The sequence below is a fragment of the Megalobrama amblycephala genome, linkage group LG4 (genome assembly GCF_018812025.1).
Source record: "Megalobrama amblycephala isolate DHTTF-2021 linkage group LG4, ASM1881202v1, whole genome shotgun sequence".
Classification (NCBI taxonomy): Eukaryota; Metazoa; Chordata; class Actinopteri; order Cypriniformes; family Xenocyprididae; genus Megalobrama; species Megalobrama amblycephala.
The window spans coordinates 22,187,715-22,214,389 of NC_063047.1; the positions used below are offsets into that span (position 1 = coordinate 22,187,715).

The 26,675-nt window shown below is 36.8% G+C and overlaps 2 protein-coding genes across 2 annotated transcripts in view; one reads left to right on the forward strand and one right to left on the reverse strand.

The window, feature by feature from the left end:
- Positions 1-10,249, forward strand: tbx16l (T-box transcription factor 16, like). Its single transcript, XM_048186617.1, has 9 exons — positions 1-85; positions 273-438; positions 964-1,066; positions 2,559-2,723; positions 2,849-2,998; positions 5,985-6,055; positions 6,380-6,456; positions 6,704-6,911; positions 8,668-10,249. Exons 1-9 carry the CDS (start codon positions 1-3, stop codon positions 9,302-9,304), a joined length of 1,662 nt encoding a protein of 553 aa, XP_048042574.1. The 3' UTR covers positions 9,305-10,249.
- flot2a (flotillin 2a) overlaps positions 10,072-26,675 on the reverse strand; it is a 23,633-nt gene continuing 7,029 nt past the window's right edge. The window contains exons 3-11 of the mRNA XM_048188336.1: positions 23,530-23,620; positions 16,929-17,052; positions 16,644-16,762; positions 16,395-16,508; positions 15,473-15,592; positions 15,119-15,333; positions 13,412-13,595; positions 13,022-13,171; positions 10,072-12,070 (exon numbers count right to left, since the gene is read on the reverse strand). Coding sequence (XP_048044293.1) covers positions 12,032-12,070; positions 13,022-13,171; positions 13,412-13,595; positions 15,119-15,333; positions 15,473-15,592; positions 16,395-16,508; positions 16,644-16,762; positions 16,929-17,052; positions 23,530-23,620 — 1,156 coding nt within the window. The 3' untranslated portion in view covers positions 10,072-12,031. The remainder of the gene's footprint in view (positions 12,071-13,021; positions 13,172-13,411; positions 13,596-15,118; positions 15,334-15,472; positions 15,593-16,394; positions 16,509-16,643; positions 16,763-16,928; positions 17,053-23,529; positions 23,621-26,675) is intronic.

A 26,675-nucleotide genomic window follows, 5' to 3' on the forward strand; every position in this document is an offset into this window, starting at 1 on the left:
ATGTATCTCCCAGAGGAACGGCCTGTGCTGGACTTGCCTTACCAAATGAATCATTTGGCTAATAACTATGGATATTATCCACAAGGTAAGACTGTCTTCACATTTTAAGAATTTCAAATTCAATTTCAGGTTTTCAAAAAGACTTTAAAGAGGTAGAACCCTCAAAATGACTAAATGGAGTGTTCTAATAGCAAACAAATGTCATGTTGGAGAACTAATGTTGTAAGTAGGTTTTACATTGTGGTGAATGAAAATTTGAAATGATTGATTAGACTGTAAGGAACCCATCTGCCGGCCTCAGCACAGCACCAATGGCAGGATGAGCAGTGCTGAAGCTGAACTGACCTCACTGCCAGTTCATGTATCACTGCAAGATCGAGAGCTCTGGGACAAATTCAGCAGTATCGGCACAGAGATGCTGATTACTAAATCTGGCAGGTATGCGCTTATGCGGTGTTGGTACTTTTATGCCTGGTTTCACAGATCAGGCTTAAACCGCCCCAGAATAAAATGCATGTTTGAGCTGTTTTAACGTAAAGAAACTTGTACTGACATATCTTAAAATATATCAGTGCCATTGTTTTGTCTCAAGATGCACACCAGCAAAGGCATGTTTATAAAAGCTACTTAATTTAATAGTCCTAATTTAACTAAGGCCTAATCCTAATCTAAACCCTCTCTGTGAAACCAGGCCATCATGTATTATAATATGTAAACAAATGTATAATGAAATTGTGTTGAGATTTACAAATCTTAAAATATTTTTCACTGTATCTAAAGTCATGTTTCAAAGTGAAAAGGAGGTGTTTTTAAGTGCATTCAGTGAACCATTCATGTATTTGAATAGCTCCTAAGCACATGAATTCTAAAAGAATTGCCAATCAAAATGCACTTTATGGAGAGTGTCTTCTAAAATGTGATGACTAATTGTTATGGTGTGTTTCCGGTGTACTTTTAATTCAGGCGGATGTTTCCCAGCTGCAAAGTAACAGTGACAGGACTGAATCCTAAAGTCAAGTATGTGGTGATAATGGACATGGTGCCGTTTGATAACCGCAAGTACAAGGTACCTCCCATCCACCCCTCCCAAATGGCACATGCACTCATACTCATTAAAAACCCCCTACATTCTCCCTCGCAAACACACATACATTACCATTCAAAAGTTTAGGGTCAGTAAGTTTAATACTTTTATTCATGGTACAAAAATATTGCTCTTTTGAACTTTCTATTTATCAAAGATTTCTGAAAAACATGTATATCAGTTTCCACAGAAATATTAAGCAGCACAACTGTTTTCAACATTGACAATAATAAGAAATGTTTCTTGAGCACCAAATCAGCATATCAGAATGATTTCTGAAGGATCACGTGACACCGAAAATTCAGCTTTGTCATCACAGGAATAAATTGCAATAGAAAACAGTTCTTTTAAATTGTAATAATATTTCCCAATATTACTGTTTTTACTGTATTTTGGCCAAATAAGTGTGAGCATAAGAGACTTTCAAAAACATTTTGAACAGTACTGGACTACAACACTAGTTCACTATTAAACTATTTTATATCTCTATCTTTGTTCTATTCCTTATAATATTTAACTGATCCACATGACATTTTCAGCTCCAGATGAGTATAGGATGTTACAGTGCTGCAAACCTGAGGTTTGAATTTTTTAGACGTTATGAACAAGACCTAAAAAATAAATGTATGAATGAATAAGCATCGATAGATTAATGATTGTTGTTGTTAAAGGGATAGTTCACCCAAAAATGAAAATTTTATGTGTATCTGCTTACCCCCAGCGCATCCAAGATGTACGTGTCTTTGTTTCTTCAGTAGAACATGATGATTTTTAACTCCAACCGTTGCCGTCTGTCAGTGGTATAATGCAAGTCAGCGGGAACTTGGACTATAAGAGTAAATAAAACACGACAGACAAATCCAAATTAAACCCTGCGGCTCGTGACGACACATTGATGTCTTAAGACACGAAACCGAACAGTATTTATATCATTTTTTTTTACCTCTAATACACCACTATGTCCAACGGCATTCATCACTCGATTCGTTTGGTCTGATCGCACTCTGACAGCGGCAGTGATGTCTCGCGCATATACTTCAATGAGAGCGAGACATCACTGCTGTTGTCAGAGCGCGATCAGACCAAACGAATCGAGTGATGAATGCCGTTGGACATAGTGGTGTATTAGAGGTAAAAAATGATATAAATACTGTTCGGTTTCTCGCACAAACCGATCGTTTCGTGTCTTAGGACATCAATGTGTCGTCACGAGCCGCAGGGTTTAATTTGGACTTGTCTATGCAAGTTTTATTTACTCTTATAGTAGAAGTTCCCATCCACTCGCATTATTTGACAGACAGACGGCAGCGGTTGCAGTTAAAAATCATCATTTGTGTTCTACTGAAGAAACAAAGTCACCTACATCTTGGATGCTCTGGGGGTAAGCAGATAAACATCAAATTTTCATTTTTGGGTGAACTATCCCTTTAATTGTGTTCTTAATAAATATCTATACGCTCTTGTATTGTTACAGTGGAATAAGGATCGTTGGGAAGTGAATGGTTCAACCGATCCACACCTGCCCAATCGGTTCTTCATCCATCCAGACTCTCCTGCACCTGGAGAGAAATGGATGCAATATCCAATCTCCTTCCACAAGCTCAAACTGACCAACAACATGCTCAACTCCAACGGACTGGTGAGCTTTTAGAAACTGGGAAAATGTATTGGTTGAAAGATTTAAAAAGAAAGCTTATTTCATATTTTCTGTTTTCAGGGTTACTTTTGACCGTTTCTACTTCTGTTTCTCTCCACGTTCATTAGGTGGTTCTCCACTCCATGCACAAATACCAGCCTCGTCTACACATAGTCCAGTCTCCAGACCCCTGTAACCCTCACAACCCTGGCTGTTACCTGCGCTTCACCTTCCCTGAAGCTGCTTTTATAGCCGTCACAGCCTACCAGAACCAGGAGGTGAGGACAGACATTTCACATGTCATGAATACTGTATTTTAAAATAGGAAATTTAGATCTGGCCTTCAAAGATGTTTTTGTTTTCTTTCTTGGAGTTCTACTGCCATCTAGTGGCTCAAATTCATGAGGCTAAAGACATAAGCTAAAGATCCTTCTTCTTCTTGGGCTTATTGGCGGTAGGCAAACAACTTACTGCTGCATTTCCAGAGTGTGGACCAGAATGTACACATATCTTTTGACTCTTTTTGCAGAATATCTATTAAATCAAAGCCTATTTTCATCTTTCCTTATTTCCGAATTAAATGTCTTCTTTCTGTTTCATGTTTCTGACAATATAACATAACATGTTTGCCTATTTTGAATAGTGTTCCATTTAGTCGAGTGTGCCCAAACATAAGCTTTGATATTATTATTTCTTCCCTCCTATTCCTCCCTGTATACCTCATATTTCCCACTTTCCTTTGAATCCTGTGAAACCTTTTCTTGTTTCTTTCCATTGCCTTTGCCATCTTTCCTTCCATTTCTTTTTAGTAATACTCTTGATTTCTGCCCTGCTGATGCTAACTGTAAAATCAATGTGATTACTTTTAGTAACTTCCTTTGCTATTTTATATGCCATTTTGTTTCATTTAACTTAAATCCACAAAAATACCACCATAAGCCCCATAATTTTAAATATGTATAGTGTTTCTCTCGTCTTTGTTAAAGTATCTGGTCTGCTGTTTGAATTACTGTACTGTAAACTGGTTACCGATGAGCTCGAGTCTGAACAGATGATTGCTTTTAGTGGCCTTGCATCCTCTATCCACTGTAATGCTAACAATAATGCAAGCATTTCACCCATATATACTGACAGTCCTTCGTTGATCCTCCTCCCCACTCTGATATTAGCTTCTGGAACAATAAATGATACTCCGATTCTATCATCTGAATTCTTTAATGCATCAGTATATAGCTGAATATAACCATATAATTATTATCAATATATTCTTGTATGATACGTGAGTTTAACACAAACTCGACTAGAGACCCAATATACAGTGGGTACGGAAAGTATTCAGACCCCCTTACATTTTTCACTCTGTTATATTGCAGCCATTTGCTAAAATCATTTAAGTTCATTTTTTTCCCTCATTAATGTACACACATCACCCCATATTGACAGAAAAACACAGAATTGTTGACATTTTTTCAGATTTATTAAAAAAGAAAAACTGAAATATCACATGGTCCTAAGTATTCAGACCCTTTGCTCAGTATTTAGTAGAAGCACCCTTTTGATCTAATACAGCCATGAGTCTTTTTGGGAAAGATGCAACAAGTCTTTCACACCTGGATTTGGGGATCCTCTGCCATTCCTCCTTGCAGATCCTCCCCAGTTCTGTCAGGTTGGATGGTAAACGTTGGTGGACAGCCATTTTTAGGTCTCTCCAGAGATGCTCAATTGGGTTTAAGTCAGGGCTCTGGCTGGGCCATTCAAGAACAGTCACAGAGTTGTTGTGAAGCCACTCCTTCATTATTTTAGCTGTGTGCTTAGGGTCATTGTCTTGTTGGAAGGTAAACCTTCGGCCCAGTCTGAGGTCCTGAGCACTCTGGAGAAGGTTTTCGTCCAGAATATCCCTGTACTTGGCCGCATTCATCTTTCCCTCGATTGCATACCAGTCGTCCTGTCCCTGCAGCTGAAAAACACCCCCACAGCATGATGCTGCCACCACCATGCTTCACTGTTGGGACTGTATTGGACAGGTGATGAGCAGTGCCTGGTTTTCTCCACACATACCGCTTAGAATTAAGGCCAAAAAGTTCTATCTTGGTCTCATCAGACCAGAGAATCTTATTTCTCACCATCTTGGAGTCCTTCAGGTGTTTTTTAGCAAACTCCATGCGGGCTTTCATGTGTCTTGCACTGAGGAGAGGCTTCTGTCGGGCCACTCTGCCATAAAGACCCGACTGGTGGAGGGCTGCAGTGATGGTTGACTTTCTACAGCTTTCTTCCATCTCCCGACTGCATCTCTGGAGCTCAGCCACAGTGAACTTTGGGTTCTTCTTTACCTCTCTCACCAAGGCTCTTCTCCCCTGATAGCTCAGTTTGGCCGGACGGACAGCTCTAGGAAGGGTTCTGGTCGTCCCAAACGTCTTCCATTTAAGGATTATGGAGGCCTCTGTGCTCTTAGGAACCTTAAGTGCAGCAGAAATGTTTTTGTAACCTTGGCCAGATCTGTGCCTTGCCACAATTCTGTCTCTGAGCTCTTCAGGCAGTTCCTTTGACCTCATGATTCTCATTTGCTCTGACATGCACTGTGAGCTGTAAGGTCTTATATAGACATGTGTGTGGCTTTCCTAATCAAGTCCAATCAGTATAATCAAACACAGCTGGACTCAAATGAAGGTGTAGAACCATCTCAAGGATGATCAGAAGAAATGGACAGCACCTGAGTTAAATATATGAGTGTCACAGCAAAGGGTCTGAATACTTAGGACCATGTGATATTTCAGTTCTTCTTTTTTAATAAATCTGCAAAAATGTCAACAATTCTGTGTTTTTCTGTCAATATGTGGTGCTGTGTGTACATTAATGAGGAAAAAAAATGAACTTAAATGATTTTAGCAAGTGGCTGCAATATAACAAAGAGTGAAAAATTTAAGGGGGTCTGAATACTTTCTGTACCCACTGTACCTATGTAATTAATACAGTAATAGAATCTAGTATTCAAAAGTATAAGTGATGCTTCTATCTTGCATTTTTCTAGTTTAAAACAAATTTTATCTCAAAATATAAGCAAAACAATGTAAGTGGAAGTTGAAAATTGAACATTTGTGCCTGACCACAAAGTTTCAGATTTTTCTCCAATGATTTATTATTATTTTCTATGAGTGTTTTTCTATTTCTAATTATTTCTATTAGTATTTCTATTATTTATAAGTGTTAACTGTCATGTATGTGGGTTTTGCTGATGGCAATCTTTAATTTTCTTTTTCAACACAGATTACAAAACTCAAGATTGACAACAACCCCTTTGCCAAAGGCTTTCGTGACAATGGACTGAACAGGAAAAGGTGACAATTCAGTAGAGATGATTAATTAGGTCAGGTCAATTAGAGATCATTACTAGGTCAGGTCACCACAAAATGGATAGAGAGCTATCATCGTTTCTTTCTTTAATTCAGGAAAATACACCTACAAATGTCTCCTTTAGAGATTATGACAGTATCAGGGCTGATTAAATATCATTCTTTTCAACCATGTAAGTAAATGAGCTAGATTTTTATCATTCCAAAGGGAATACACATAGTGTATTTAATATAATTTACATATTATTTCCAGGCCTTGACCTTCAGATATTTTAAGTCAATATAACCTATAGAATTTCTTCTCATTAGGTTTAGAGACAAGGAGACCCAAGAGACCCAGGATTCAGATGGACCGGTCAAACAAGATTTGACACCAAATGAACATGGTATGACTTCCTTTTTTCATTGCTGATTTATATCATATGCATTTGTGTTGCTTGATGTTTCTGTTGTGATGGCCTGGTGCCCAGCAGGTGGCAGCAGAGGGGAATCTTAACCTCAATCATGAGGATCATATTCATGTGCCCTACATTTTACTTGCTACTTAATTAGCTATTTTATTTTGGACAGACTCTTTGAAATAAACTGTGTAAATTTAGTTTCACTATTTCTGGTTTTCTTTTGTCCCAATAGCAGTGGGACGGTCACAGAAAGACGAGGATGTGGATGTGACTGTGTCCAGCTCTGTTGACAGCAGCAGTAACCAGCATTTTTCAGAAGTGGCTTCCTCTGTAACCCTAAACCCTTTCATATCAGCCTTCATAAACCTCAGCACAGCTGGCGCACCTTCACCCCAGCAGACCCACACCATTCTCAGCCTCAGTAACAGACACCTGAACAGGTGAGTCTGTGATGAAGTGAATGTCGCATTATAATCATACTATAATATTTTGTTGCATTTGTACTGTAAAATACTAATTCTTGCTCTAAACTTATGCTGGCTATTACATTTTATCTTAGAGATTCAGAAGTGAAAATGGTGACAAAGATATAAACCTAGGGAAGAAATTTTCTTGGCTAAGCTGTAAAATGTGAATTTTCAGTCAATTTTAGCATAGAGATAAAGGGTTAAAACTTAGTTTATACTTCGGTTGTCTCAGGCCACACTGTTGAGTTTATGAAACCCATTCAATATGACAATACAATACTACTACTGCTTATAATAATAGTAATAATAATGAACATGCAGACTTGTAAAAAGCTTGAATTTCAAGTGTTTTTGACAGTTATTACCTGAATATTTCTTTTTCACACATTCTAATAGTTACACAAATCAATAAAGAAATATATTACTATAGTAATAATACTATTGTACTGTAAAACAACAATCATATCTAATAATAATAATAATAATAATAGTAACAATAATGATTAGAATTTCATTTTACACAACATGAATAAAATTACAAGTAAAATTCTTAATTGATTTGCTTTCAAACATTAAACCGGTGAACATGATTTAATCATCAAGTAGTTACAAAATGTTCCTGGATCAGCATCTTTGTTGATCCTGGAACATTCCAATCAACCAATCAGATTTGAGGGACAAGTTTACAGTTTATGTCAAGTTTAGGCTCACAACCAGGGTTAGGTGCATCTACATCAGTGTTATTCACTTACAATTTTCTTTGGGCCAGTTGTTCAAAAAGTTTAATCTGGATCAGAATAATCTGTATTCGGAAATCCCATGTTTTGCTATCCAGGATCAGGTAATCCATCTTACTTTTGTGCTGGTTTTTCAAAGAAAAATTGGATTGGATCACCGTGATCCAGATACACACTTTTCCAGATTACCAAATCTGGATTTCCAGTGCTCTACCGAGCCCCTAAAGGGACATGTTGATAGAAAGAATATGGGTTTTGAATTATATATATTTTTGTTGGATATTTACAGCTGGTTGGGGATTGTTTTATGGCACCAAAATCTCTTTTTTAGTTTAGAGTAGGTTACCGAAAGGCTAAATATGTAGGCTAATGTCTACTTCTAATTTATTTAACAGTTAAACTAATCAAGAGCAAAATAAAAAAATGTGTATGTATATTACATGATATAAATGTTGTATTTTTTGACCAGTTTTAAAGTTTTACTACATTTTCCTCCTGGAATCCACCTTGAAATCCTACCCCCTGTTGGGATCAGGATAATCCTGTTTTTTGGATCAAAGTTATCCAAATCCTACTGAAAAGTTTTGAACAACACAAACTGAAGGTTTGATCCAGATTAAAACTAGGATTAGAACTGGATTCCGTGATCTAATCTGATTTCAGAATCCCTTTTTCCTTTTGAACAACCCATTTTCGAGATTTGATCCAATCCAATGGCTGAAATCTGATCAGATTACTTTTGAACAACTGGCCCCTTCTGATTGTAGGGATGTTCTGGGTAGGGTTTGGTTTAGGGGTAGGGATAGGATTAGGAATGTTGTTCCAAGATCAACAAAACATGTCTTAATTGGCAAAATCACAGCTTTTATTTTGAAGAAAGGCTATTTTGAATGCAAAACAGTGATTATTCCACTTTAGTTTACCCCTTTCTGGACAAGTACTACATGCAGATGTGTCAGCGGTCAAAATAACTGTCAAAACTTTTTTTCCAGTCCCAGAGAAGCCAGACCCTCCAGCCTCCATAATCTTTGCGCATCTCTGCCCATGGCCCAGAGCTCTTGTGTCCAGTCCTCCACAGCAGACACCAACCTCAGCCGACTGCCATCTCAGATCAGCAGCCCTCTAAACCCTCAGCAGCACCATCACCACCACAGCAGCCCAGCCTCTCAAACTCCTGGCAGATCCATTATCCAGCTCCAGCCTTATTTTCTTACCCCTCCCCATCAGTCAAGGCAATGTCCTGACGTGGAGCTGCCCCTTCCTCTGCCTCCTAAACTAAGTCGGATGCAACTTCCTGAAAGTGCTCTGAGGAACCTGGAGATGACCCCAGTCTCCGACTATGTTAATCCAAGACCCCTCACCGACATCCTCAACAGGATCCATTTTCGACCGTTGGCCTCTGGACCATCAGGGAAGGGACTGCAAAATCCCCCCCACCCTGAGCAGTACCTCCGCGGGTCAGAACGAGAGCTGCTCCCGCAGATTTATCCAGCTGTTCAGGAATACATTGATCAACAATTCACATTAAACAGCATGCTGAACAGCCAGACCGAACACAGATCACAGATGGACTATGTCAGTGCCAGACCACTAACAGAATATTATAGTGAACAGCAGACTGGGAAATGAGGTTTATCTGTCATCATCTAATTATGCCTCATTTTGTTGCTCATGTCCAGCAGAGACTGCACTGCTCCAATCTGTTCCCCTCTGCATCACTAGTTTATGAAACATGTTAAACACTGATGGCTTCCCAACAGAAGAATGTAAATATTATTTTCAGTGTGATAAGAGGTTGTTTGCTGTAGCTGATGTCCATATTTATGTTTTGCAATTACTTTTAAAGTCAACATGAAACCAAAGTTCACTCTATTTACTTTCTTAATCAATGTTTCTGGTGTATATTATATTCTTCTTATTTGTTTTATCATCTCTGTAATCTTTAATCTGAATGAAATGATTTTCCGTTTCTGTTAACATCATTTAGGCTGCACAGGCTGTTGAATAACACTAACTAGTAGCAAAACTGGCATCCGGCCCCACTTCATCTGGTATGCAACACACCCTTTAATCCAAACAATTCACATCAAACTTTTTTCCCTTCGATCATCCAGTTTGACTTTGAAATATGGCACATTACAAAGCAAGATGAAGTGTGGAATGAAATTCATGATGTTGAAAGAAATCTAGATCCATAATCACACTTTTGCTGTCTCCATTGTCTGATCTTCTATGTTGCCTTTTTTACATTAAACCTAAATACTGTGTTCTGCATTAAGTTTTCACTTTTTAAGTCATTACAAACAACGTTTCTTAGCACTGTAAAGTTGCCTTTTGCAAAGCCCTAGACTATCAGCCTAGTCTAAAATGGCAAAAAATTCACACACAAAAAAAGATAAATAAATCAAGACAAATTTATTGACTGTAATCAGACAGATTTCTAAATAGATACATATTGCATACTACATATTCATTTGTCAATAATATATAGGCATTAACTATATGCATCGGTATATATATATATATATATATAGCACATTCTCAATATGTGATTGTTAGTGTACAAACTCTAGAACAAACACTCAGCTCAGAAACAACAGCTTTCGTTATTTTGGATTAAGCATAGAAAAGTTTAAGCCTGAAGTTGAGTTTAAATGTGTGCAACATTTTATAAAGAATAGCTACATTTTCAGAGCACAATTCCCTTTTTCCCGGTTAAAACAGATATTGACATCAAAATAAACAAACACTTCATTTTGAAGAATGAAAATTGAACATCAATTTTAATGAAGTTGTTTCTGACAAACAGAACATTTTTCTCCCCCAACAAATACTTTTGTCAGTGTACTGTAAAAAAAAAAAAACATTATATTTGGCATCTGATTACCTATGAGAAAAATACCCAATCAATTTATGATTCAGCAGCGATGTAAAATAAAAGCTGATATAATGTTTGACCTACTTATGTTTGGCAAAATGATTAGTTTTCTCAGGACAGAATGGCAAGCTGAAAATCAGAAGAAAACAAAACACTAAAACATATTTCTTAATAGAAAAAAAAAAGTTAAATTCACATATATTTGACAGAGCTCTCACATTATCTGGATGTTGATAATTAGTACTTAAGGAAAAAAAAAATTGCATATGACAATCTGAAATATTTTGGTAAAAAATTAAATAAAGAGAAAGTCCTGTCATAATCATGCTGCATCATTTAATTGAAGATGGATTCAATATGGAGAAAAAACTCTAAGGCATAGAATAAAGAAATTATGGAGATGGTATGTTCAACTTTTGGTAGATGTTCTCTAAACGTATAGATTTAACAGTAGACAAGAGTGCACTAGTTCTGTACTGTCAGTTTGGCTGAAGACAAAGTCTTGCTTGCAGCTAATGGAAGAGGACCAAAGCTTTATCATATGCATAAACATTGGGTGAGGTAACTTTTCTGTGGTTTTCTGCCATGAAAATATAAAGACACCTTCCTAAATCCTGCTGATTCAGCATGTTTTGGCCTATGCTTGGCATCTTAGTAAAAAATGCACTTGGACCACTTTTTAACATCCAAAAATAGGCAAAACATTCTTAAAGAACATACAGACAGAACTGATTGTGAATCACATTGAGTAGTTCCACATGTAAGAACTACATGGTGAATGTGTAATCTGACAACCGACAACCCTAAAAGCAAAATTTTAAAAAGCGACAGAATGAACGTTCATGTCCCACTATAAAAAATATTAAATTACCAGAGCGCTTCATGTTTGAACTGTACAAAAAGATGTTCACAAATGGATGTACATCTAAATGTGTTAATTAGATAAAATGTTAGATAAAATAAAAGTCAGACCTTCTCAATCACTATTTGACCTGAACAGCAAAGTCTTCACAATGACAAACAATTTCAAAGGCCCAGTTGATCAATCCACTAAACATGCTGTAACAAACCTAATGGCTCTTTTACACTATACTTCTATATATCCTCATACACTACATAAATGTAACTGCGATTACAATCTTAGCCACCCATCAAAATGGGAATACATCCTTACTTTCTAAATTACTACTTACACATAGAGCTACAGCTGCCCACTAGTGAATTTTACGAAATAGTCCTGTGATTAACAAAATAATCATATTTGAGGTACATTGTTAAAAAAAAAAAAAAAAAAAGGATATAAGTGATAAAACAAGAGCACATGCAGAGAATCTGGTCCTGCAGAGGTAAGGCACCAGGAGTCTAAAAAAAAAAAATCAATTCCTAATTTCCACAAAAAGAAAACAGCTTTCAAGTGTTTCTTTTCAAGGCAATCAATGTGGGAGTGTTGGAAAGGCAGCAGAGTGGAAGAAGTGTGTTCAAGCTTGAGGGTTGACCATTTTCTGCAGCAATGGGATCTGTAGAGAAACATTTATATTTATACTGACAAAACATAATACATTTTACTTATTCATTTACTCATCCTGTTCCATCTCTGAAAAATACTAATGTCAATCGAGTGTCTTCAATTAGCAATTACCATCGCACACCTATTGGTAATGGATAGGTGCGTTGGAGAAAAGACCAAAAAAGTTTAAATTCTAAAATAAATAAAGAGCATCCCGCACACTATCAATACTTACAAAAACGTATCAAAAATATTTTATTACCGACGTTTCGGTCGCATGACCTTCATCAGGCATAGGCACCGAAACGTTGCTAATAAAATTGTTGCTATTTTTGATACATTTTTGCAAGTATTGATAGTTACTAGTAACCATCAGTAGATAGTTACTAGATAGTTATTGATAGATTTGCAAGTACTGATTGTCGTCAAAAAGTAATCAGACTTGAGCTCTTTTTAAATCTTTTTCCCTGATCCGTGGCCTTAGCAGTTATTGCACAAGCTACAGACATACAAGGCAAAATATGATGTTCAAAAGCTTGGGGTGAGTAAAAGAAACTTTTACATTGTTATAAAAAATCTATTTCAAATAAATACTGTTTTTTTTATTTTTCTATTCAACAATGATCCTGTAAAAATGCATTATGGTTTCTACAATAATATTAAGCAGTTTTTAACGCTGATAATAATAAGAAATGTTTCCTGAGGTCCAAATCATCATATTAGAATGATTTCTGAAGGATCATGTGACACGGAAGACTGGAGTAATGATGCTGAAAATTCAGCTTTGCCACCACAAGAATAATTAATTTTTTAAAATGTATTAAAACAGTTATTTCAAATTGCAAATTTACTGTATTTCTGATTTTAAAAAAATGCTTCATTTAAGACATTTAATTATTATTTTTTTTTTAAATGTTCCCAAAGTTTTGAACAGTAGTGTACATGAAATATTTGTATTCACCTTGGACAGATCCACCCCTGTGAGGGCGTTGACAGAAACAGGTAGTTCAGCCAACAGACGATTCACTTCCCCAGTGACGCGGCCACCGTCACCGCTCAGGATCACAATCTCACCGGTACGGCTCAAGGGTGCTGCCACCTTTCCAGCAATCTGTGATGGAACAAAATCAGCCACTGACATGTTAACACAACAAAAACATAGTCAGCTTTATTCTTCAGAGCATCATCTTTAAAAAAAAAAAAAAAAAAAAAAAAAGACTTAAAAATAGTATTTTAGCTATTAGTAGTATCAGACATGTCTGAAAAAGCAAGCATAAAAAGATGGAAAATATTGCATCTGTAATTACAGTAATCCAATTCCACATATTTCTTTAGCCTGACTTCCACACACCTTTGGCAGAGCCTCCAGGACAAGGGCGGTCTTTGCAGCCTCCCCGTAATGCTGATAGGCCTCAGCTTTGAGCCTCATCCTCTCTGCTTCAGCTTTACCCACAACCTCAATGGAGCCGGCCTCTGCTTCTCCAATACGTTTGATCTTCTCCGCTTCAGCCTGTGCCGTCAACACCTTCTTCATCCTGACAGAAAGGAGCAGAAGTCAGATTGTGTTCCTGAAGCCTCTGTTCTTACCTTTCTTATCTTATTTACATAGATGGAGACTCCCTTAAGGCCCTGATATACATCAAGTCTAATCATAGGATGAACTGGTATGACGTCATTACAAACAAAATTAGGCCGAAACAAAGTTTCAGGAGTTCGAAACAGCCTGCCGAAGCAAACTTTCCAGGAAGCTTTCCAAGTTAGCTTCGGCTGCTAAACACATTTGAACTACCATTGGTCCGTGGTGATTTCGTAATAGGTAGGTTTGGGTCTGGAAATCTTTTCCAGTTAATTTCGAGATCAGACTCGAGGTAAAACGTCAGCGTCTTATCCAGCAAAACGATAGGTCATTTTTAAAAAAAATAAAAATTATATACATTTTAACCACAAATGCTCATCTTGCACTGGCTCTGTGATGCGCCACGCTTTACGTAGATGGAAGTACCGCGGTAGGGAGAAAAACTCCATCTCATTTTCTCCTCCAACTTTAAAATCGTCCGACATTGTTATTTTACCTTTTTTTGTAAAGGGCATTTGACTCAGTCTTTGTATGTTGCTTCGTAAAGACTTGCTCTGTACTTCAACCGACATCACACGTGACCTTACCAATGTGATTATGTCATGCGGAGCAGTGCAAGATGAGCATTTGTGGTTAAAACGTATATAATTCTCTTTTTTTTTTCTTTTTTTTTTGAAAATTACAGATTGTTTTGGTAGATAGGACCCTTATTCCTCGGCTTGGATCGTGTAAAGCCCTTTGAAGCTGAAGTGAAACTGCAATTTGGACCTTCAACCCATTGGTAACTGTCCACTATATGGAGAAAATCCTAGAGTGTTTTCCTCAAAAACCTTAATTTCTTTTCGACTGAATAAAGAAAGAAATAAACATCTTGGATGTAATGGAAATGAGTAAATTATCAGGAAATTTTAATTCTGAAGTGAACGAATCCTTTAAAGAGATCTATTGTATAAAGTGCTATATAAATAAACTTGTGACTTTCACATCTTTCTCACCTTTAAAGGCTGATTTATACTTCTGCGTCAGACCTACGCCGGAGCCTCTGTGCCGTAGGCTATGCATATGTTTTTATTTATAGTTCTGCGTCGTTGTCCATGTCGACGTGCATGCAGACCACTAGTAGGCATTGTCTTGCAGTATATCAAGGGAAAAGCCGAAGAAGAAGCAGCTTGTCATGTATGTTGTCAAAGAAGCTTCAGCAGTGATGGCGGCAAATAGGCAACAACTTTTGTTGCAGGTAGACAGTGTGTGTCCCCTGAAACAGAGCGTTTTTTCATTCTTATGGAAGTTAAAAACACTCAAGCTTCTCGGCTTGCTCCACGCCAGTTTTTTGACCTGGGGGAGGGGTTTTAGCAGACCAATCACAGAACTTGCATAGAATCGACGCATTGTTACATGCTAAACACAACCTACGCAGAAGTATAAGCAGTCTTTTTTTCTTTTCCTGCAACTCACTTATTCTCTCTCATTCGTTTTACTCACTTCTGCGCCTCTGCGAGCTGCTCCATCTTGTAGGCTTCAGCCTCAGCTGGTCTCCTCACGGTGGCGATCAGCTCTTTATCTGTCCTGAGGATCTCCTTTTCCTCAATGGAAATTTGCTTCTTCCTCTGAACCACCTCAATCTCAATCTCCTCCAGTCGGATCTTTTGCTGCTCCTTGGCTGCCTGAAGCTCATAGGCCAATTGTGCCTCAGCTTTCTAAAAATATTAATTATAAATGGGTGTTGTGTTTGGGTGTCCACAAACTTTTGGCCATATAATGTACATCACATAATTGATTGACCAGTGCCTCTGCAGTTTACATCTTAAAATTACCAGAAGAATATCTCATTTCTACCTTTGTGTTGACCTCTTGATTGAAGGCTGCCTTCTGCATCTCCAGCTCTCTCTTTGAGTCGGCCATTCTTGTATCTGCTTGGAATTTTACATCCATCATCTCCTTCTTACATTCTGCTTCCTGTACAAGAGAATAAGAGATGTGAGAAAACAAAAAATTGCATTCAACTCACTCTTTCACATTTCCCATTTACACAAATATTCTGTCCTGCCACTATCTAAGAATAGGACACAATTTGATGCCCCATTAAAATTTGACAATCTGTTGAATTGATATTTTATCAACTGTAGTAAAAACTATTGTCAACTATCTATTAATTTATAAATACAATAAATACATAAATAAAAATAAGAATGCTGTATTTGCTGTATTCATTCATCAATAGCTAACTTCAAACCAACATCTGGTTTTAAACCAGCCAGCCCCCTACTCTTTGAAATCTTAAATTTGGCTATAATTGCAACCCATTCTGCAGTACTTTTGTTTTTCTAAATTTTGTCATATAATTTGGAAGTTTTTGAATGTTTACCACACATAAAAAATATTATTTAACAGAAAAATAATCATTATATAATATTTAAAATAACTGTTTTTTTTTATTTTTAATATATTTAAAAATGGCAAAGCTGAATTTCCATCAGTCATTACGCCAGACTTCAGTGTCACATGATCCTTCAAAAATCATGCTGATCTGATGCTCAAGAAACATTTCTTATTATTAACAATGTTGGAAACTGTTTTTTGATGCTTAATATTTTTGTGGAAACCATGATACATAAAATAAAACAATATTTTACAAAATATATACCTATATAACATCCCGAGAATCAATATTTACCCCCGACCATATAGATATCATTTCCCTTAAGAGTTTCAGGCCCTTTTTTGTACTCTGGCCATGGAAAGTGACTCTTCAGCTCACCCTGATTCCAGCATCTCTCTCTGCTTCAGCCACACCAATGTCAGCATCTCTCTGAACAGCAGCAGTCTGGGATTTCCCCAAAGAGCTCAAATAGTCAACCTTATCATAGACATCCTAATAGAAGAAAACAGAAGATTGTCACACTGACAACTGCAGTGGGTTTGAAAAAAAATGATTGATTGTTAAAAACTACATAGAATTTAAAAGCAAAGTAAAACAAAAACTCTATTTATAGTAATGTAAGAGCACCTTTATAGTAAAGCTTAGGATCTCAATACCCATCCTGCCCACGTCAGGTGCCGCCACCTCCCTCACCAGCCTCGCAAACTGATCCCTGTCCTGGTAGATCTGCTCCACCGTCAGAGTCCCTGTGAACACAAGCAAATAAGGTCAGTGAGAATTTTAAAGATGCGATGCATCCTTGTTTCCTTACTGCCCCATCCTCCAGGAAAGTGATCAAAGGCTGCAATTATGAAGGATGCATCAACTGTCTAAATGCACTGCGAGGAGTGCAGAGTGTCCAGCGTCACTCACCCAGAATAGAGCGCAGGTGACCTTCCAGTGTCTGCAGAATGACACTTTTTATCTCTGCTACTGTCTTGCCCAGGAACTGTTCACAGGCATAACCCAGCAGCTCTTTGTCAGTCATGACCTTCACCTGATAGCGGAACACATACAGTTATGGTCCAACACTTACATACACGGGACCACAGCATACCACTGACACCCAGAGCTTGATACAATGTATGTGTCAGGACAATAAGACATAGAACAGTCAGCTGATCTGCTACTAGGGCTGCACGATATATTGCATGAGATTGTCACGCGCCACGCAATATCGCGTTCATTATCGAAGGCGAATCATCTGCGATATGAACGCGATATTGCGTGGCTTGTCAGTGATCTACGGCTCGGTCTATTAAATGCCGCTCCATTTGAAAGCAGGTGATGGCGATTTAGCGGTAATCAGGGAACCGGCTTTACTGACGAAATGCGCGTGACAATCTCATGCGATATATCGTGCAGCCCTATCTGCTACTATATTATTGTTTTAGAGACAGACTATTCTAGAATATTTTAGCATACAAATTGTCATATTATATTTGATCAACAGTTTGACATTTCTAAAAAGGCTGTTTTCCAGGTATGAGGGACAGACATTAAGAAGTAAGCACAACCAAATCTGCTGGATGTTGTAAAGTAGTGTATAAGTGAGGTTGTGGTTAGTCGTGGGACATGCTTCAATCAGTATTCATGCCACTCTGAATTCACATGTAAATCAGTATGTAAAAGAATCATGTGTTCATACTGTTAATAAAAAATAAAATAACATGCTTAAAGAGTATAAATATCTCATTACATTCAAGCAGCGTGAAGGGCTACACAATATATTGAGCATTTACAATATGTTTGTAATTAATCAGTTACATAAATATAAAATTAATAAAAGTAATATTGTGCTTATTGCGATGACTTTTTATTTGGTCATTAAGTTAAGTTTTCTAAAGAGAGGGTGATTAAATGTTTTGCTATGCTTCCTTGCAAAACCTAAATTAACTTTTAAATTAGTAAAAATATATGTAGATAGTTTTGTTTATCGTTATGCACTGATCTGTAAATGCATATGCATGAAAATAATGAACTATTCCTTCTTGTGTTGATATTGTAATATTGAAATATTGTAAAACAGACCTTGACTAAGCATCTTATGGTATATATATATATATATATATATATATATAGCCCAGCCCTAGTGTGAATTAATAGAACTTATATCCAGTGTACAGGGTAGTAAAACCAAACTTGATGGTATAAAAATGCCCTAAAATGATCCTGTCGGCATGCAAAAAAATAAAAAAAATAAATAAATATTGCAAGACATTTCCAATGCAACCATTGTGCAGACTCATACAGCCCAGTAAGTTGTGTAAACACAAGGCCTGGATTTGCCACCCCTTAACCTAAAATTGTGAGTTATAGGTCTAGGAGAGACACTTTAAAACAATCTCTCTCCACAGCTGTGAAAAGAAAAGGAGAATTAACTCATGCTGCAGAAAGAGAGGGGGAGTTGTTGTGGGTTTAATGTTCCGGGTAGAAGCCGTCCCTCTGTACTGAACTACAACCAGCTTCCCATGTAAACATCAAAACCTTTTTTCAGAGCTGAAAAAAATTCTGCATGTGGCCTGGTTATTGCAGTAGTACATGATTATGAAGAAAGCTGATTTCAGTGCAGTGTCAAAGGTGAACTTCAACCAACACTGGCACGAGGGTGTTTGTGCATCCTCCCCAAAGTCGAGCAGTCATCTTACAAGTATATTACAAGCAGTGCAATACAGGGCAGCATGCAACCACAAATGTGGGTGGGGGAAAACATTAGTCACAGACTGAATCTCAAATGACTCCATATTACAGGAGTAATGCCCTGTGAATGGCATCAGGTAATGGATGGTCTAGTATCTCTGATGTTCTAGATAAATGTTCCACTGAAATGCTGTGATCCGGTGTTGTGCCCAATTCTGACCCCTGTCAGATTATTACTGCCCTAGTATTGGTAGGTTTAGGATTTGGTGTGGGGGAGTCAAAAAAATTGGGCACAACATCGGAACCATATTTCCACATACTGACATACTACATTTTTAGAGTAATCAGACTAAACTTCTGTTCACACAACATTTTTTAATGAAAAGCTGTTAATGTGTCTTTTCACATGCTGTCAATGTGACATTTTTATTTTATTTTATTTTATTTTATATATATATATATATATATATATATATATATATTATTTTTTTTTATTATTATTTATTTATTTTTTTAATTAATTAATTAATTAATTAATTTTTTTTTTTTACAGAGGCGTTCTAATCTCTTATTCCATTGTAGTTCTGAGGAAAAGAGTCCAACTAATTAGATTTGTGCTTTTGGTCACATGTTCAGACACAGAGATGCTGCTGTTTTATAAAACCACGACATGGCGGTGCTCAAGAACAGAGGATTTTGCTAAGCAACAGTAAATAGCAGAGGAAAAAACAGAACGGTCTCTCGTTTCTGTACTCTTGTATTTGGTGGTAATTAACACCATAGCAAATACAAAAATCTGAACAGCTGTTTGAAAACATGTAAATAATGTTTAACTTCCTTTCTTCTCTTTTACAAGTGTATCACAAACAAAAAGTTATGTAGTCCTTTGTGTCCTGGAGAAACCAGGGTATTTCTGCTTTTCTATAAGTGCCACCTACTGACAGTGAGTGAATATGCATATTCATTCAGCCCACCAGCTGTTTTTTAATGGGGTCATGAATTGCAATTTTTTTTTTATTATTTTTTTTTATTATGTTCTCTGATGTCCACTTATAACATTTTCAAGATTTTTACATAGAAAATATCCTAATTTAGAAGTAATAAGCTATTTTCTATTCTGTTTTTGACCCTCTCTTTTAAACATTTTGTTTTGATGGGCGTGCAACATTAATGACTTGGTAAACGCCAACTGCTATGATTGGGTAACAGTTTTGCATAATAAAATAATTTCTGACGTCCCCACCATTAGACATCTGGAATTGTTTTGAAAACCTCTGATGTAAAAAAATATCTTGTATAATTGAAACATTTGCCAACAATGTGAAACATTTATGCGTATTAGATGTGCTTTATAAGTCTTGTAAGTTTATGTACTGAGTTACCATAGTTATAGTTGACAGGATAAGATCATTTTGTGTAAACAGATTGTCAAATTGTCATTTGTCATCTTACTTGATGACAAAACAGAATATCGCTTACTGAAGTAGATTTTATTCAGGATTACAACAGATGGATTAGATCAAAACAATAACAAAAGCAGCGTTCTCTACATAATTTGGATATATATAAATGCTCAGTACATATCAAATGATTTGATCAGTCTTACTGACACAATCTGGAACTTTGTTAAAAATAAAGTTCATGCTTTCCTAATGTTATGATCACAAAGAAAGCAATGCAAAGACTGTTTTTCCACAACTTGGTACTTCAAAATGTCTTGTATTAATCAGAGGCATCGCTATCGTTTTGTTGCTGGAGTAATCTTCTGGTTGTCTCTCTCTTTTGTATTTACTATTACATGACGTGCAAATGCGTGGGCGGGGCTAAAGAGGCAACAACAGAAGGAGGCATTGATTTTCTTCAGCAGAGGCGGTCTTTCATCGCACTATTAAGTCAATGTGACAAAATCTAAAAGTAGTCGTTTCAGCAAAATGGTTTCAATAAAAGCTGTTTTTGGACTAACAAGGACGTTCTGAATTCTGAAACTTAGAGGACATTTTAATAGTATAATGACCTCTTTTCAAAAGATCAAGGAAAATTTGTTTTCTCAATTCATGACCCCTTTAATGCCAAACATTTGTGTTGGTGTGAACAGGCTTTGATATGCCACTGGAAAAGGTCAATTTTATGGAGTTTAGACAATATTGGAGTTATTTCAGAATCAGCAGTCATTCAGGACAGACATGTAAATAAAAACTGTCAATAACAATGGAGAGTTGTAGCATTCGCAGTCAACAGGGGGAGCCGTGCTGTAACAAGCATTCAAATGTAGGTTGCGTGCATTGATGACCACTAAAACAAACAGAACAACTCATGGTGTGCTCATGGGAAACCACAGCATAAACTCAAAGGGAGGAAATCATGCAGCACAGTGAAAATGAAAGTAGGGCAAGACTGAAAATGTGTTCTTGGATTAAAGAAGACTTTCTATTCTTTCCAGATGTGTTTTTCTTGTTAAGGAAACAACGTTATCTTGAATTTGAGAAAAGATAAAAAACAACAACACAGATCTAGCATTATCTGGGTATATCCATGCCTGATGGTTAACGTGTATGGGAACTGATTTACTGTAGAAACAGACATGAGGATATGGATATTGCAGAAGACTGGGAGGTCAACAGATAAGTGGGTCCATTAGCTCAACAGCTGCAAAGCCTCTATTTACAAGACAGTTTAAAATTAGAGGGGATATAACAAGCATGGCTAACCATTGTATTACAGCCTAATTTTTATTAAACAACCTTCACTGTTGTGTTACAATGGAAAAATGTAATCATACAGTCTTTCTATGGAGAGATCCTTGAGCTCAAGTCTCTATGGAGACTGAATTGTGGAATGTCTTGTTTAAGTTCCTCATCCAATCACATGTGACTACCAGAGATAAATGCTCTGTAATGGCTAGACTGCCTCTTAGTGTTACAATGCTCTCATTGTTCACAGCAACACCAGACTAAGTAATCACAGAGAGAAAATAACAGCTGAAGAAAGAGAATTAGGCTTTGAAAACTGACTTAAAGATTCTGCAGTACAGTTATTGCCACATGCTCAGTTGTAACCATAGTGGAAATTAGTATTTCCTCTCTGAAGTTGGGTTTTCAAAAGAACAGAGAAATGTTCATGAGGATAAACATGTGACTTCAGTTAAACACTGCAAGTTTTGGCACACTGACATCCGAGAAAAAAAAAAGTAAAATAAATAAATAAATAAATAAAAGAACAAAACAAATCAACATTCCTTTTGTCTGTTTGAGAAAAGCTTTTAGATGCTTTAAAAAGAAAACAATTCCAAACATGAAGGTCACAGAATGTGGCAACATACCGGCTCTGTTCTAAAACCTTGTGGGCTGCCTGCGTAGATGGCATTTTAAGAAATCAGATGCGTTCCTGACATGAAGGTTTCAAAATATAAGAAGATTAGACACCTATTTGGCCAAATTCTTTATCTTTTGTAAAGTAAGAAGTGAAAGGAAAAAAAAAAGGTGCCAAGACATGGATTTTTAAATAACGTATTTTAATATGTTCCTTGAGCTAATGTTAATAAAGCTTTTTTGTTGTCGTCAGGAAATTGAACGGCATCTGTATACTATCCAGTGCAGACCGTGCCAGTGATTATAATGGGTTCTGTTTGCTTTCGACGCTCACGACCGTTATAGAGGGTATGCATGTGATGTCGCCGTCGGCCACAGTGACTGTGGTTGCTGCATTACTGCATAGGTGGCAGCATTGGTTTTCAGCGTGAATGCCGCAAAAAACAAACAAAACTTTGCGATTGACTGTACAATTATGTAGAATTGTATTTATATCTGTAAAAAATATAACTGTAAAATTATATTTTTACAGACTGCAGAAAGCTACAGAAAAGAGAAGCAAATGGATCTCAGAAACAACTGGACTCCAAGCAGCGAAACGTGGATTTGCAGTTATCATTGTATCAGATGTAAATATGTTGAATTTTTTGTCATGCAGCAGGCTCTTTTGCAACTCAGTCCTGCTGAGGGGGGGTGTTCTGGCGGGAAAGTGACATCAATGCATGACTTTAAGTGACTGAATGCCTATGGTGCGATGATGTATTTGTCGATGTCTTGCTCTATAGGCAGTCAAATGCTAATTTATTTGTCCATGTGACGTCTCAGATCCCACAATATCAAGTGAACCATTTTTGGAGCTTGGTTTGATAAATGATTTGTTTATAATGAGGACAACATGTTAAGCTATGATATAAAGACCTATTATATGATAAAAGATCAAAGAGAATGTGAAAAAAGCAGAGTAGAACCATAATTATGGTAATTACGACATGAGCAACTTAGTATCACATGCCAACTCTATTGAAATCAACTGTGAGTTAAGTTTCCCATGCACTTTAAAGTAGAGGCACTATTTGTATGAGCTTCTGCCTATGTAGATCACTTTAAATCAGTCATTTACTGTACAAAGTTGCATTTCATTTAGCAACCTTTAGCAGCCTTTATTCTGCATATGAAAGCAGCATACAGAAAGATATCTCTATGGGTTTTGAAACAGAGCCATTGATTTTTCTACTAAACCAAAAATTAATAAAATTAATTCCCATAAAATTAATTCACTTATTTGGTCTTTGATTGACCAAACAACAGTTCATCATGTCATGCACAAATCAGTGACCTTCAGTCTGATGAGAGATTGACTAAGATTGGCACTATTCATCCCTGAGGGGGGGGTCAAAATCAGGGACCAGAAAAGGCAGCAATGGAATGAAAGGAAATGATGATAAAGGGGTCTTGGCTCTGAAACCAGTCTGGCAAACCTGAAAGAGGCATTTGGAGCTGAGGTTAGGTGAGGTAAGGTGGTTTACCTGTGCCACACCTGTGACAGTAATAGCTACCCCCTCCGCTGTCTCTACATCCTCACACTTGGGTTGCAGGGTCATAATCTCAAGGGTTATCCTGTGGAAAACGCAAAAAAGGGAAACAAAACAAAAAAGTTGGCTATGAACTACGGGAAGAATGTCAAGCGGCGTGAAAACAGGAAGAAGGTGGGATTAAAGGAAGACGTGAAGGTAAACAACACAAAATGAATCTGTAGGGTGAAAAAAACGAAGACACAACCACTTGGTCAGCACAAATCAGGTGTTTTGACCATGGGCTGTAATGGAATTGTCTGGATTCAGATTCCCAGAACCTCAAAGATTATTTCCCAACCCACAATATTCCCAAAAGGCCCATCTGATCCATCCATCATTATCCATTACAGATCCAACAGTCAAAACACGCCGACGTGAGCCGTTTGTTACATGAGCCATGAGCGCGCTGCGTAGCCAAACATCAGACAAGGATAGTGAGACATGACTGGCTCTCCTTCACTGCAGAGGAAGACCAACACAAGAGTGTGGAAGAGAGCATGAGAGCATGTGTATGTGTGTAACGCAGGAAATGGAACCAGGCCACTGCCCTTCATACCCTCCCTGAGAGCCTAAAATTGTTCTCATTGTCTCATTTGGTTGGCTTGTTTCATTCAGTGTGATTACCTGAGCGACCCCTGTCACATCCAAGGGGACACCCTCCGAAGTTTCGATATTCTCACAGCGACAGAGGATGGTCATTATCTCCAGAGAGAGTCTATGTGGGAAGATGGGGGGAGGGGAGGGGAGGAGGAAGGGGAGGCAGGACAGCACAATATTATCAGTGTGTTAACATATGTGAAAGGAGGGGGACAGATGTCAGGGCTCAAGGTTAGGGCGGATGATTCCTGGTGTTGATTGCAGTTGAATCCAGACCATCAGGGAGCCACTGTCTGCTGCAGATGGAGAGATCTTCTGTATCATGTCATTTATCTTTGAAATCTCATCATTGACTCTGAATGGATGCCTTATTCAGTATATCCATTAGGATTAGCCTTTGCACTACCTGTTAGCGTCCCTAGACCACTCCCTTAAACTTCTATGCTAAAGCAATTTATATTTCTGTAAGGTGTTCATTCTAAAAGTGGATTTGGATAAAAGGCTGCATGATAAAACAAACGGCAAAAATTCTCTTAAAATTATAATCGCAATTATTAATTTTGTTGTTTTAAAATAGGTTTTGATTTTAATATTTTAACCAAATTCACACTAAAATACTAAACTTGTGTAGATCAACTTCATTTCATATTCTTTATATAGGTTATGATAACAAGATGATAACTGTGGTTTTCCATCTTTTCGATTCTAAGACCCCCACTGTCCAACACAATATTCAAAAGGTCCCTATATATAACATAATATTAACAGAACCATTATATATATATATATATATATATATATATATATATATATATATATATATATAATACAATATATTGTTAACAGAAACTGGGGGTGTTGAATGTCTATATAAATGCTTTGATAAATCCACAATTAATTTTGTGATTCCAGAAGTTTCAAAAGGTTTATGTCCTTCAATACAATAACAATACATTAGCTACTGAGGAAAACAAAGATTCTATGTTTTTTTTTCACATTTTAAGTTAGATTGTTTTAATATGTTAATAATAATATATTCATTTTAATAATTTTACATCATCAGTTAATGAAAATGTGACTGATTTGACACTTTGGACTCTTCTTGTGTCAAAAGTGAGAATACTTTTCAGTTTTATTGACGCCGTCATCTTTGATATTACTTTGGTCATTGTCGCTATGGTTACTGGTAAGAGATTACAGACTTGACTCCTGTTGCACGTGAATACAGACTGTATTCAAGAAGCTACTGTAAGTTGCTGTGTGTACAGGAAATTTAGAGACTCACACCTGTAAGTAAATGCGGTTGTCAACCCCAAAAACTGACCAAGTCATTCCAAACATAAATTCCATATTAGTGTCTGTTTCTATGGGTTGCTGCTATATGTAAGCCATCCGACATATTGGAATGGTCAAATACAGTTGGTGACGACTCGAGAGCAAGTTGATTGTGCATCACCACCTATTCACATGTAATATCTATATCTGCAATAGACATTAGCAATGGTTTTCACAGCATTTAATTTTAACAATAGTGTGATAATTCTGCATATGGATATTACATATTGAGTTATGCATAAACACAAACAAGCACATTCTCGCCTCTGAAAGGTTATCACATTTCATCTGGAATTCATAGCTCAGTGGTTTTTACAGCCATAGGCTGCACAATGCTGTGACATTTTCAATGAAAATTCATTGATTTGTTAGCGTGAGTGATTAACAGCATCATGTTAACCATTCCAAGATGGCGGATGTGTCGACGTGTCTGGAGCGGTGGGATGTGGATTCTACGGATACATATCTACGGTTCCGAACACTACAAACTCAAACTCATGAAAAAAATGTGTTCTAAAACTGGCTCAAAAATATCAAGTCTGAAGCTAAAAAAAAAAAAAAAGAAGTGCTGTGCCCATAATAAACTACACAATCTTCTGTGAAATCTGTCAACTTCGACTGCCCAAATTCAGCAGACTGGATCTGACTCCTACGGAAGAGGATTATGGCCAAGCAATAATAAAAAAATAAAACCATCTCGAGATTAAAGTTGTTAAATTTCGAGAAAAAACTCGTTAAATTTCGAGAAAAAAGTCTAAATAAAATGTTGAGAATAAACTCGTTAAATTACGAGAAAAAACGTGTTAAATTTCGAGAAAAAAGTCGAGATAAAATGTTGAGAATAAAGTCATTAAATTACGAGGAAAAAGTCGTTAAATTACGAGAACAAATTCGTTAAATTATGAGAAAAATGACGTAAAATTTCGAGAAAAAAGTCGAGATAAAATGTTGAGAATAAAGTCATTAAATTATGAGAAAAAAAGTCATTAAATTACGATAACAAATTCGTTAAATTATGAGGAAAATGACGTTAAATTTCGAGAAAAAAGTCGAGATAAAATGTTGAGAATAAAGTCATTAAATTATGAGAAAAAAAGTCATTAAATTACGAGAACAAATTCGTTAAATTATGAGGAAAATAACGTTAAATTTCGAGAAAAAAGTCG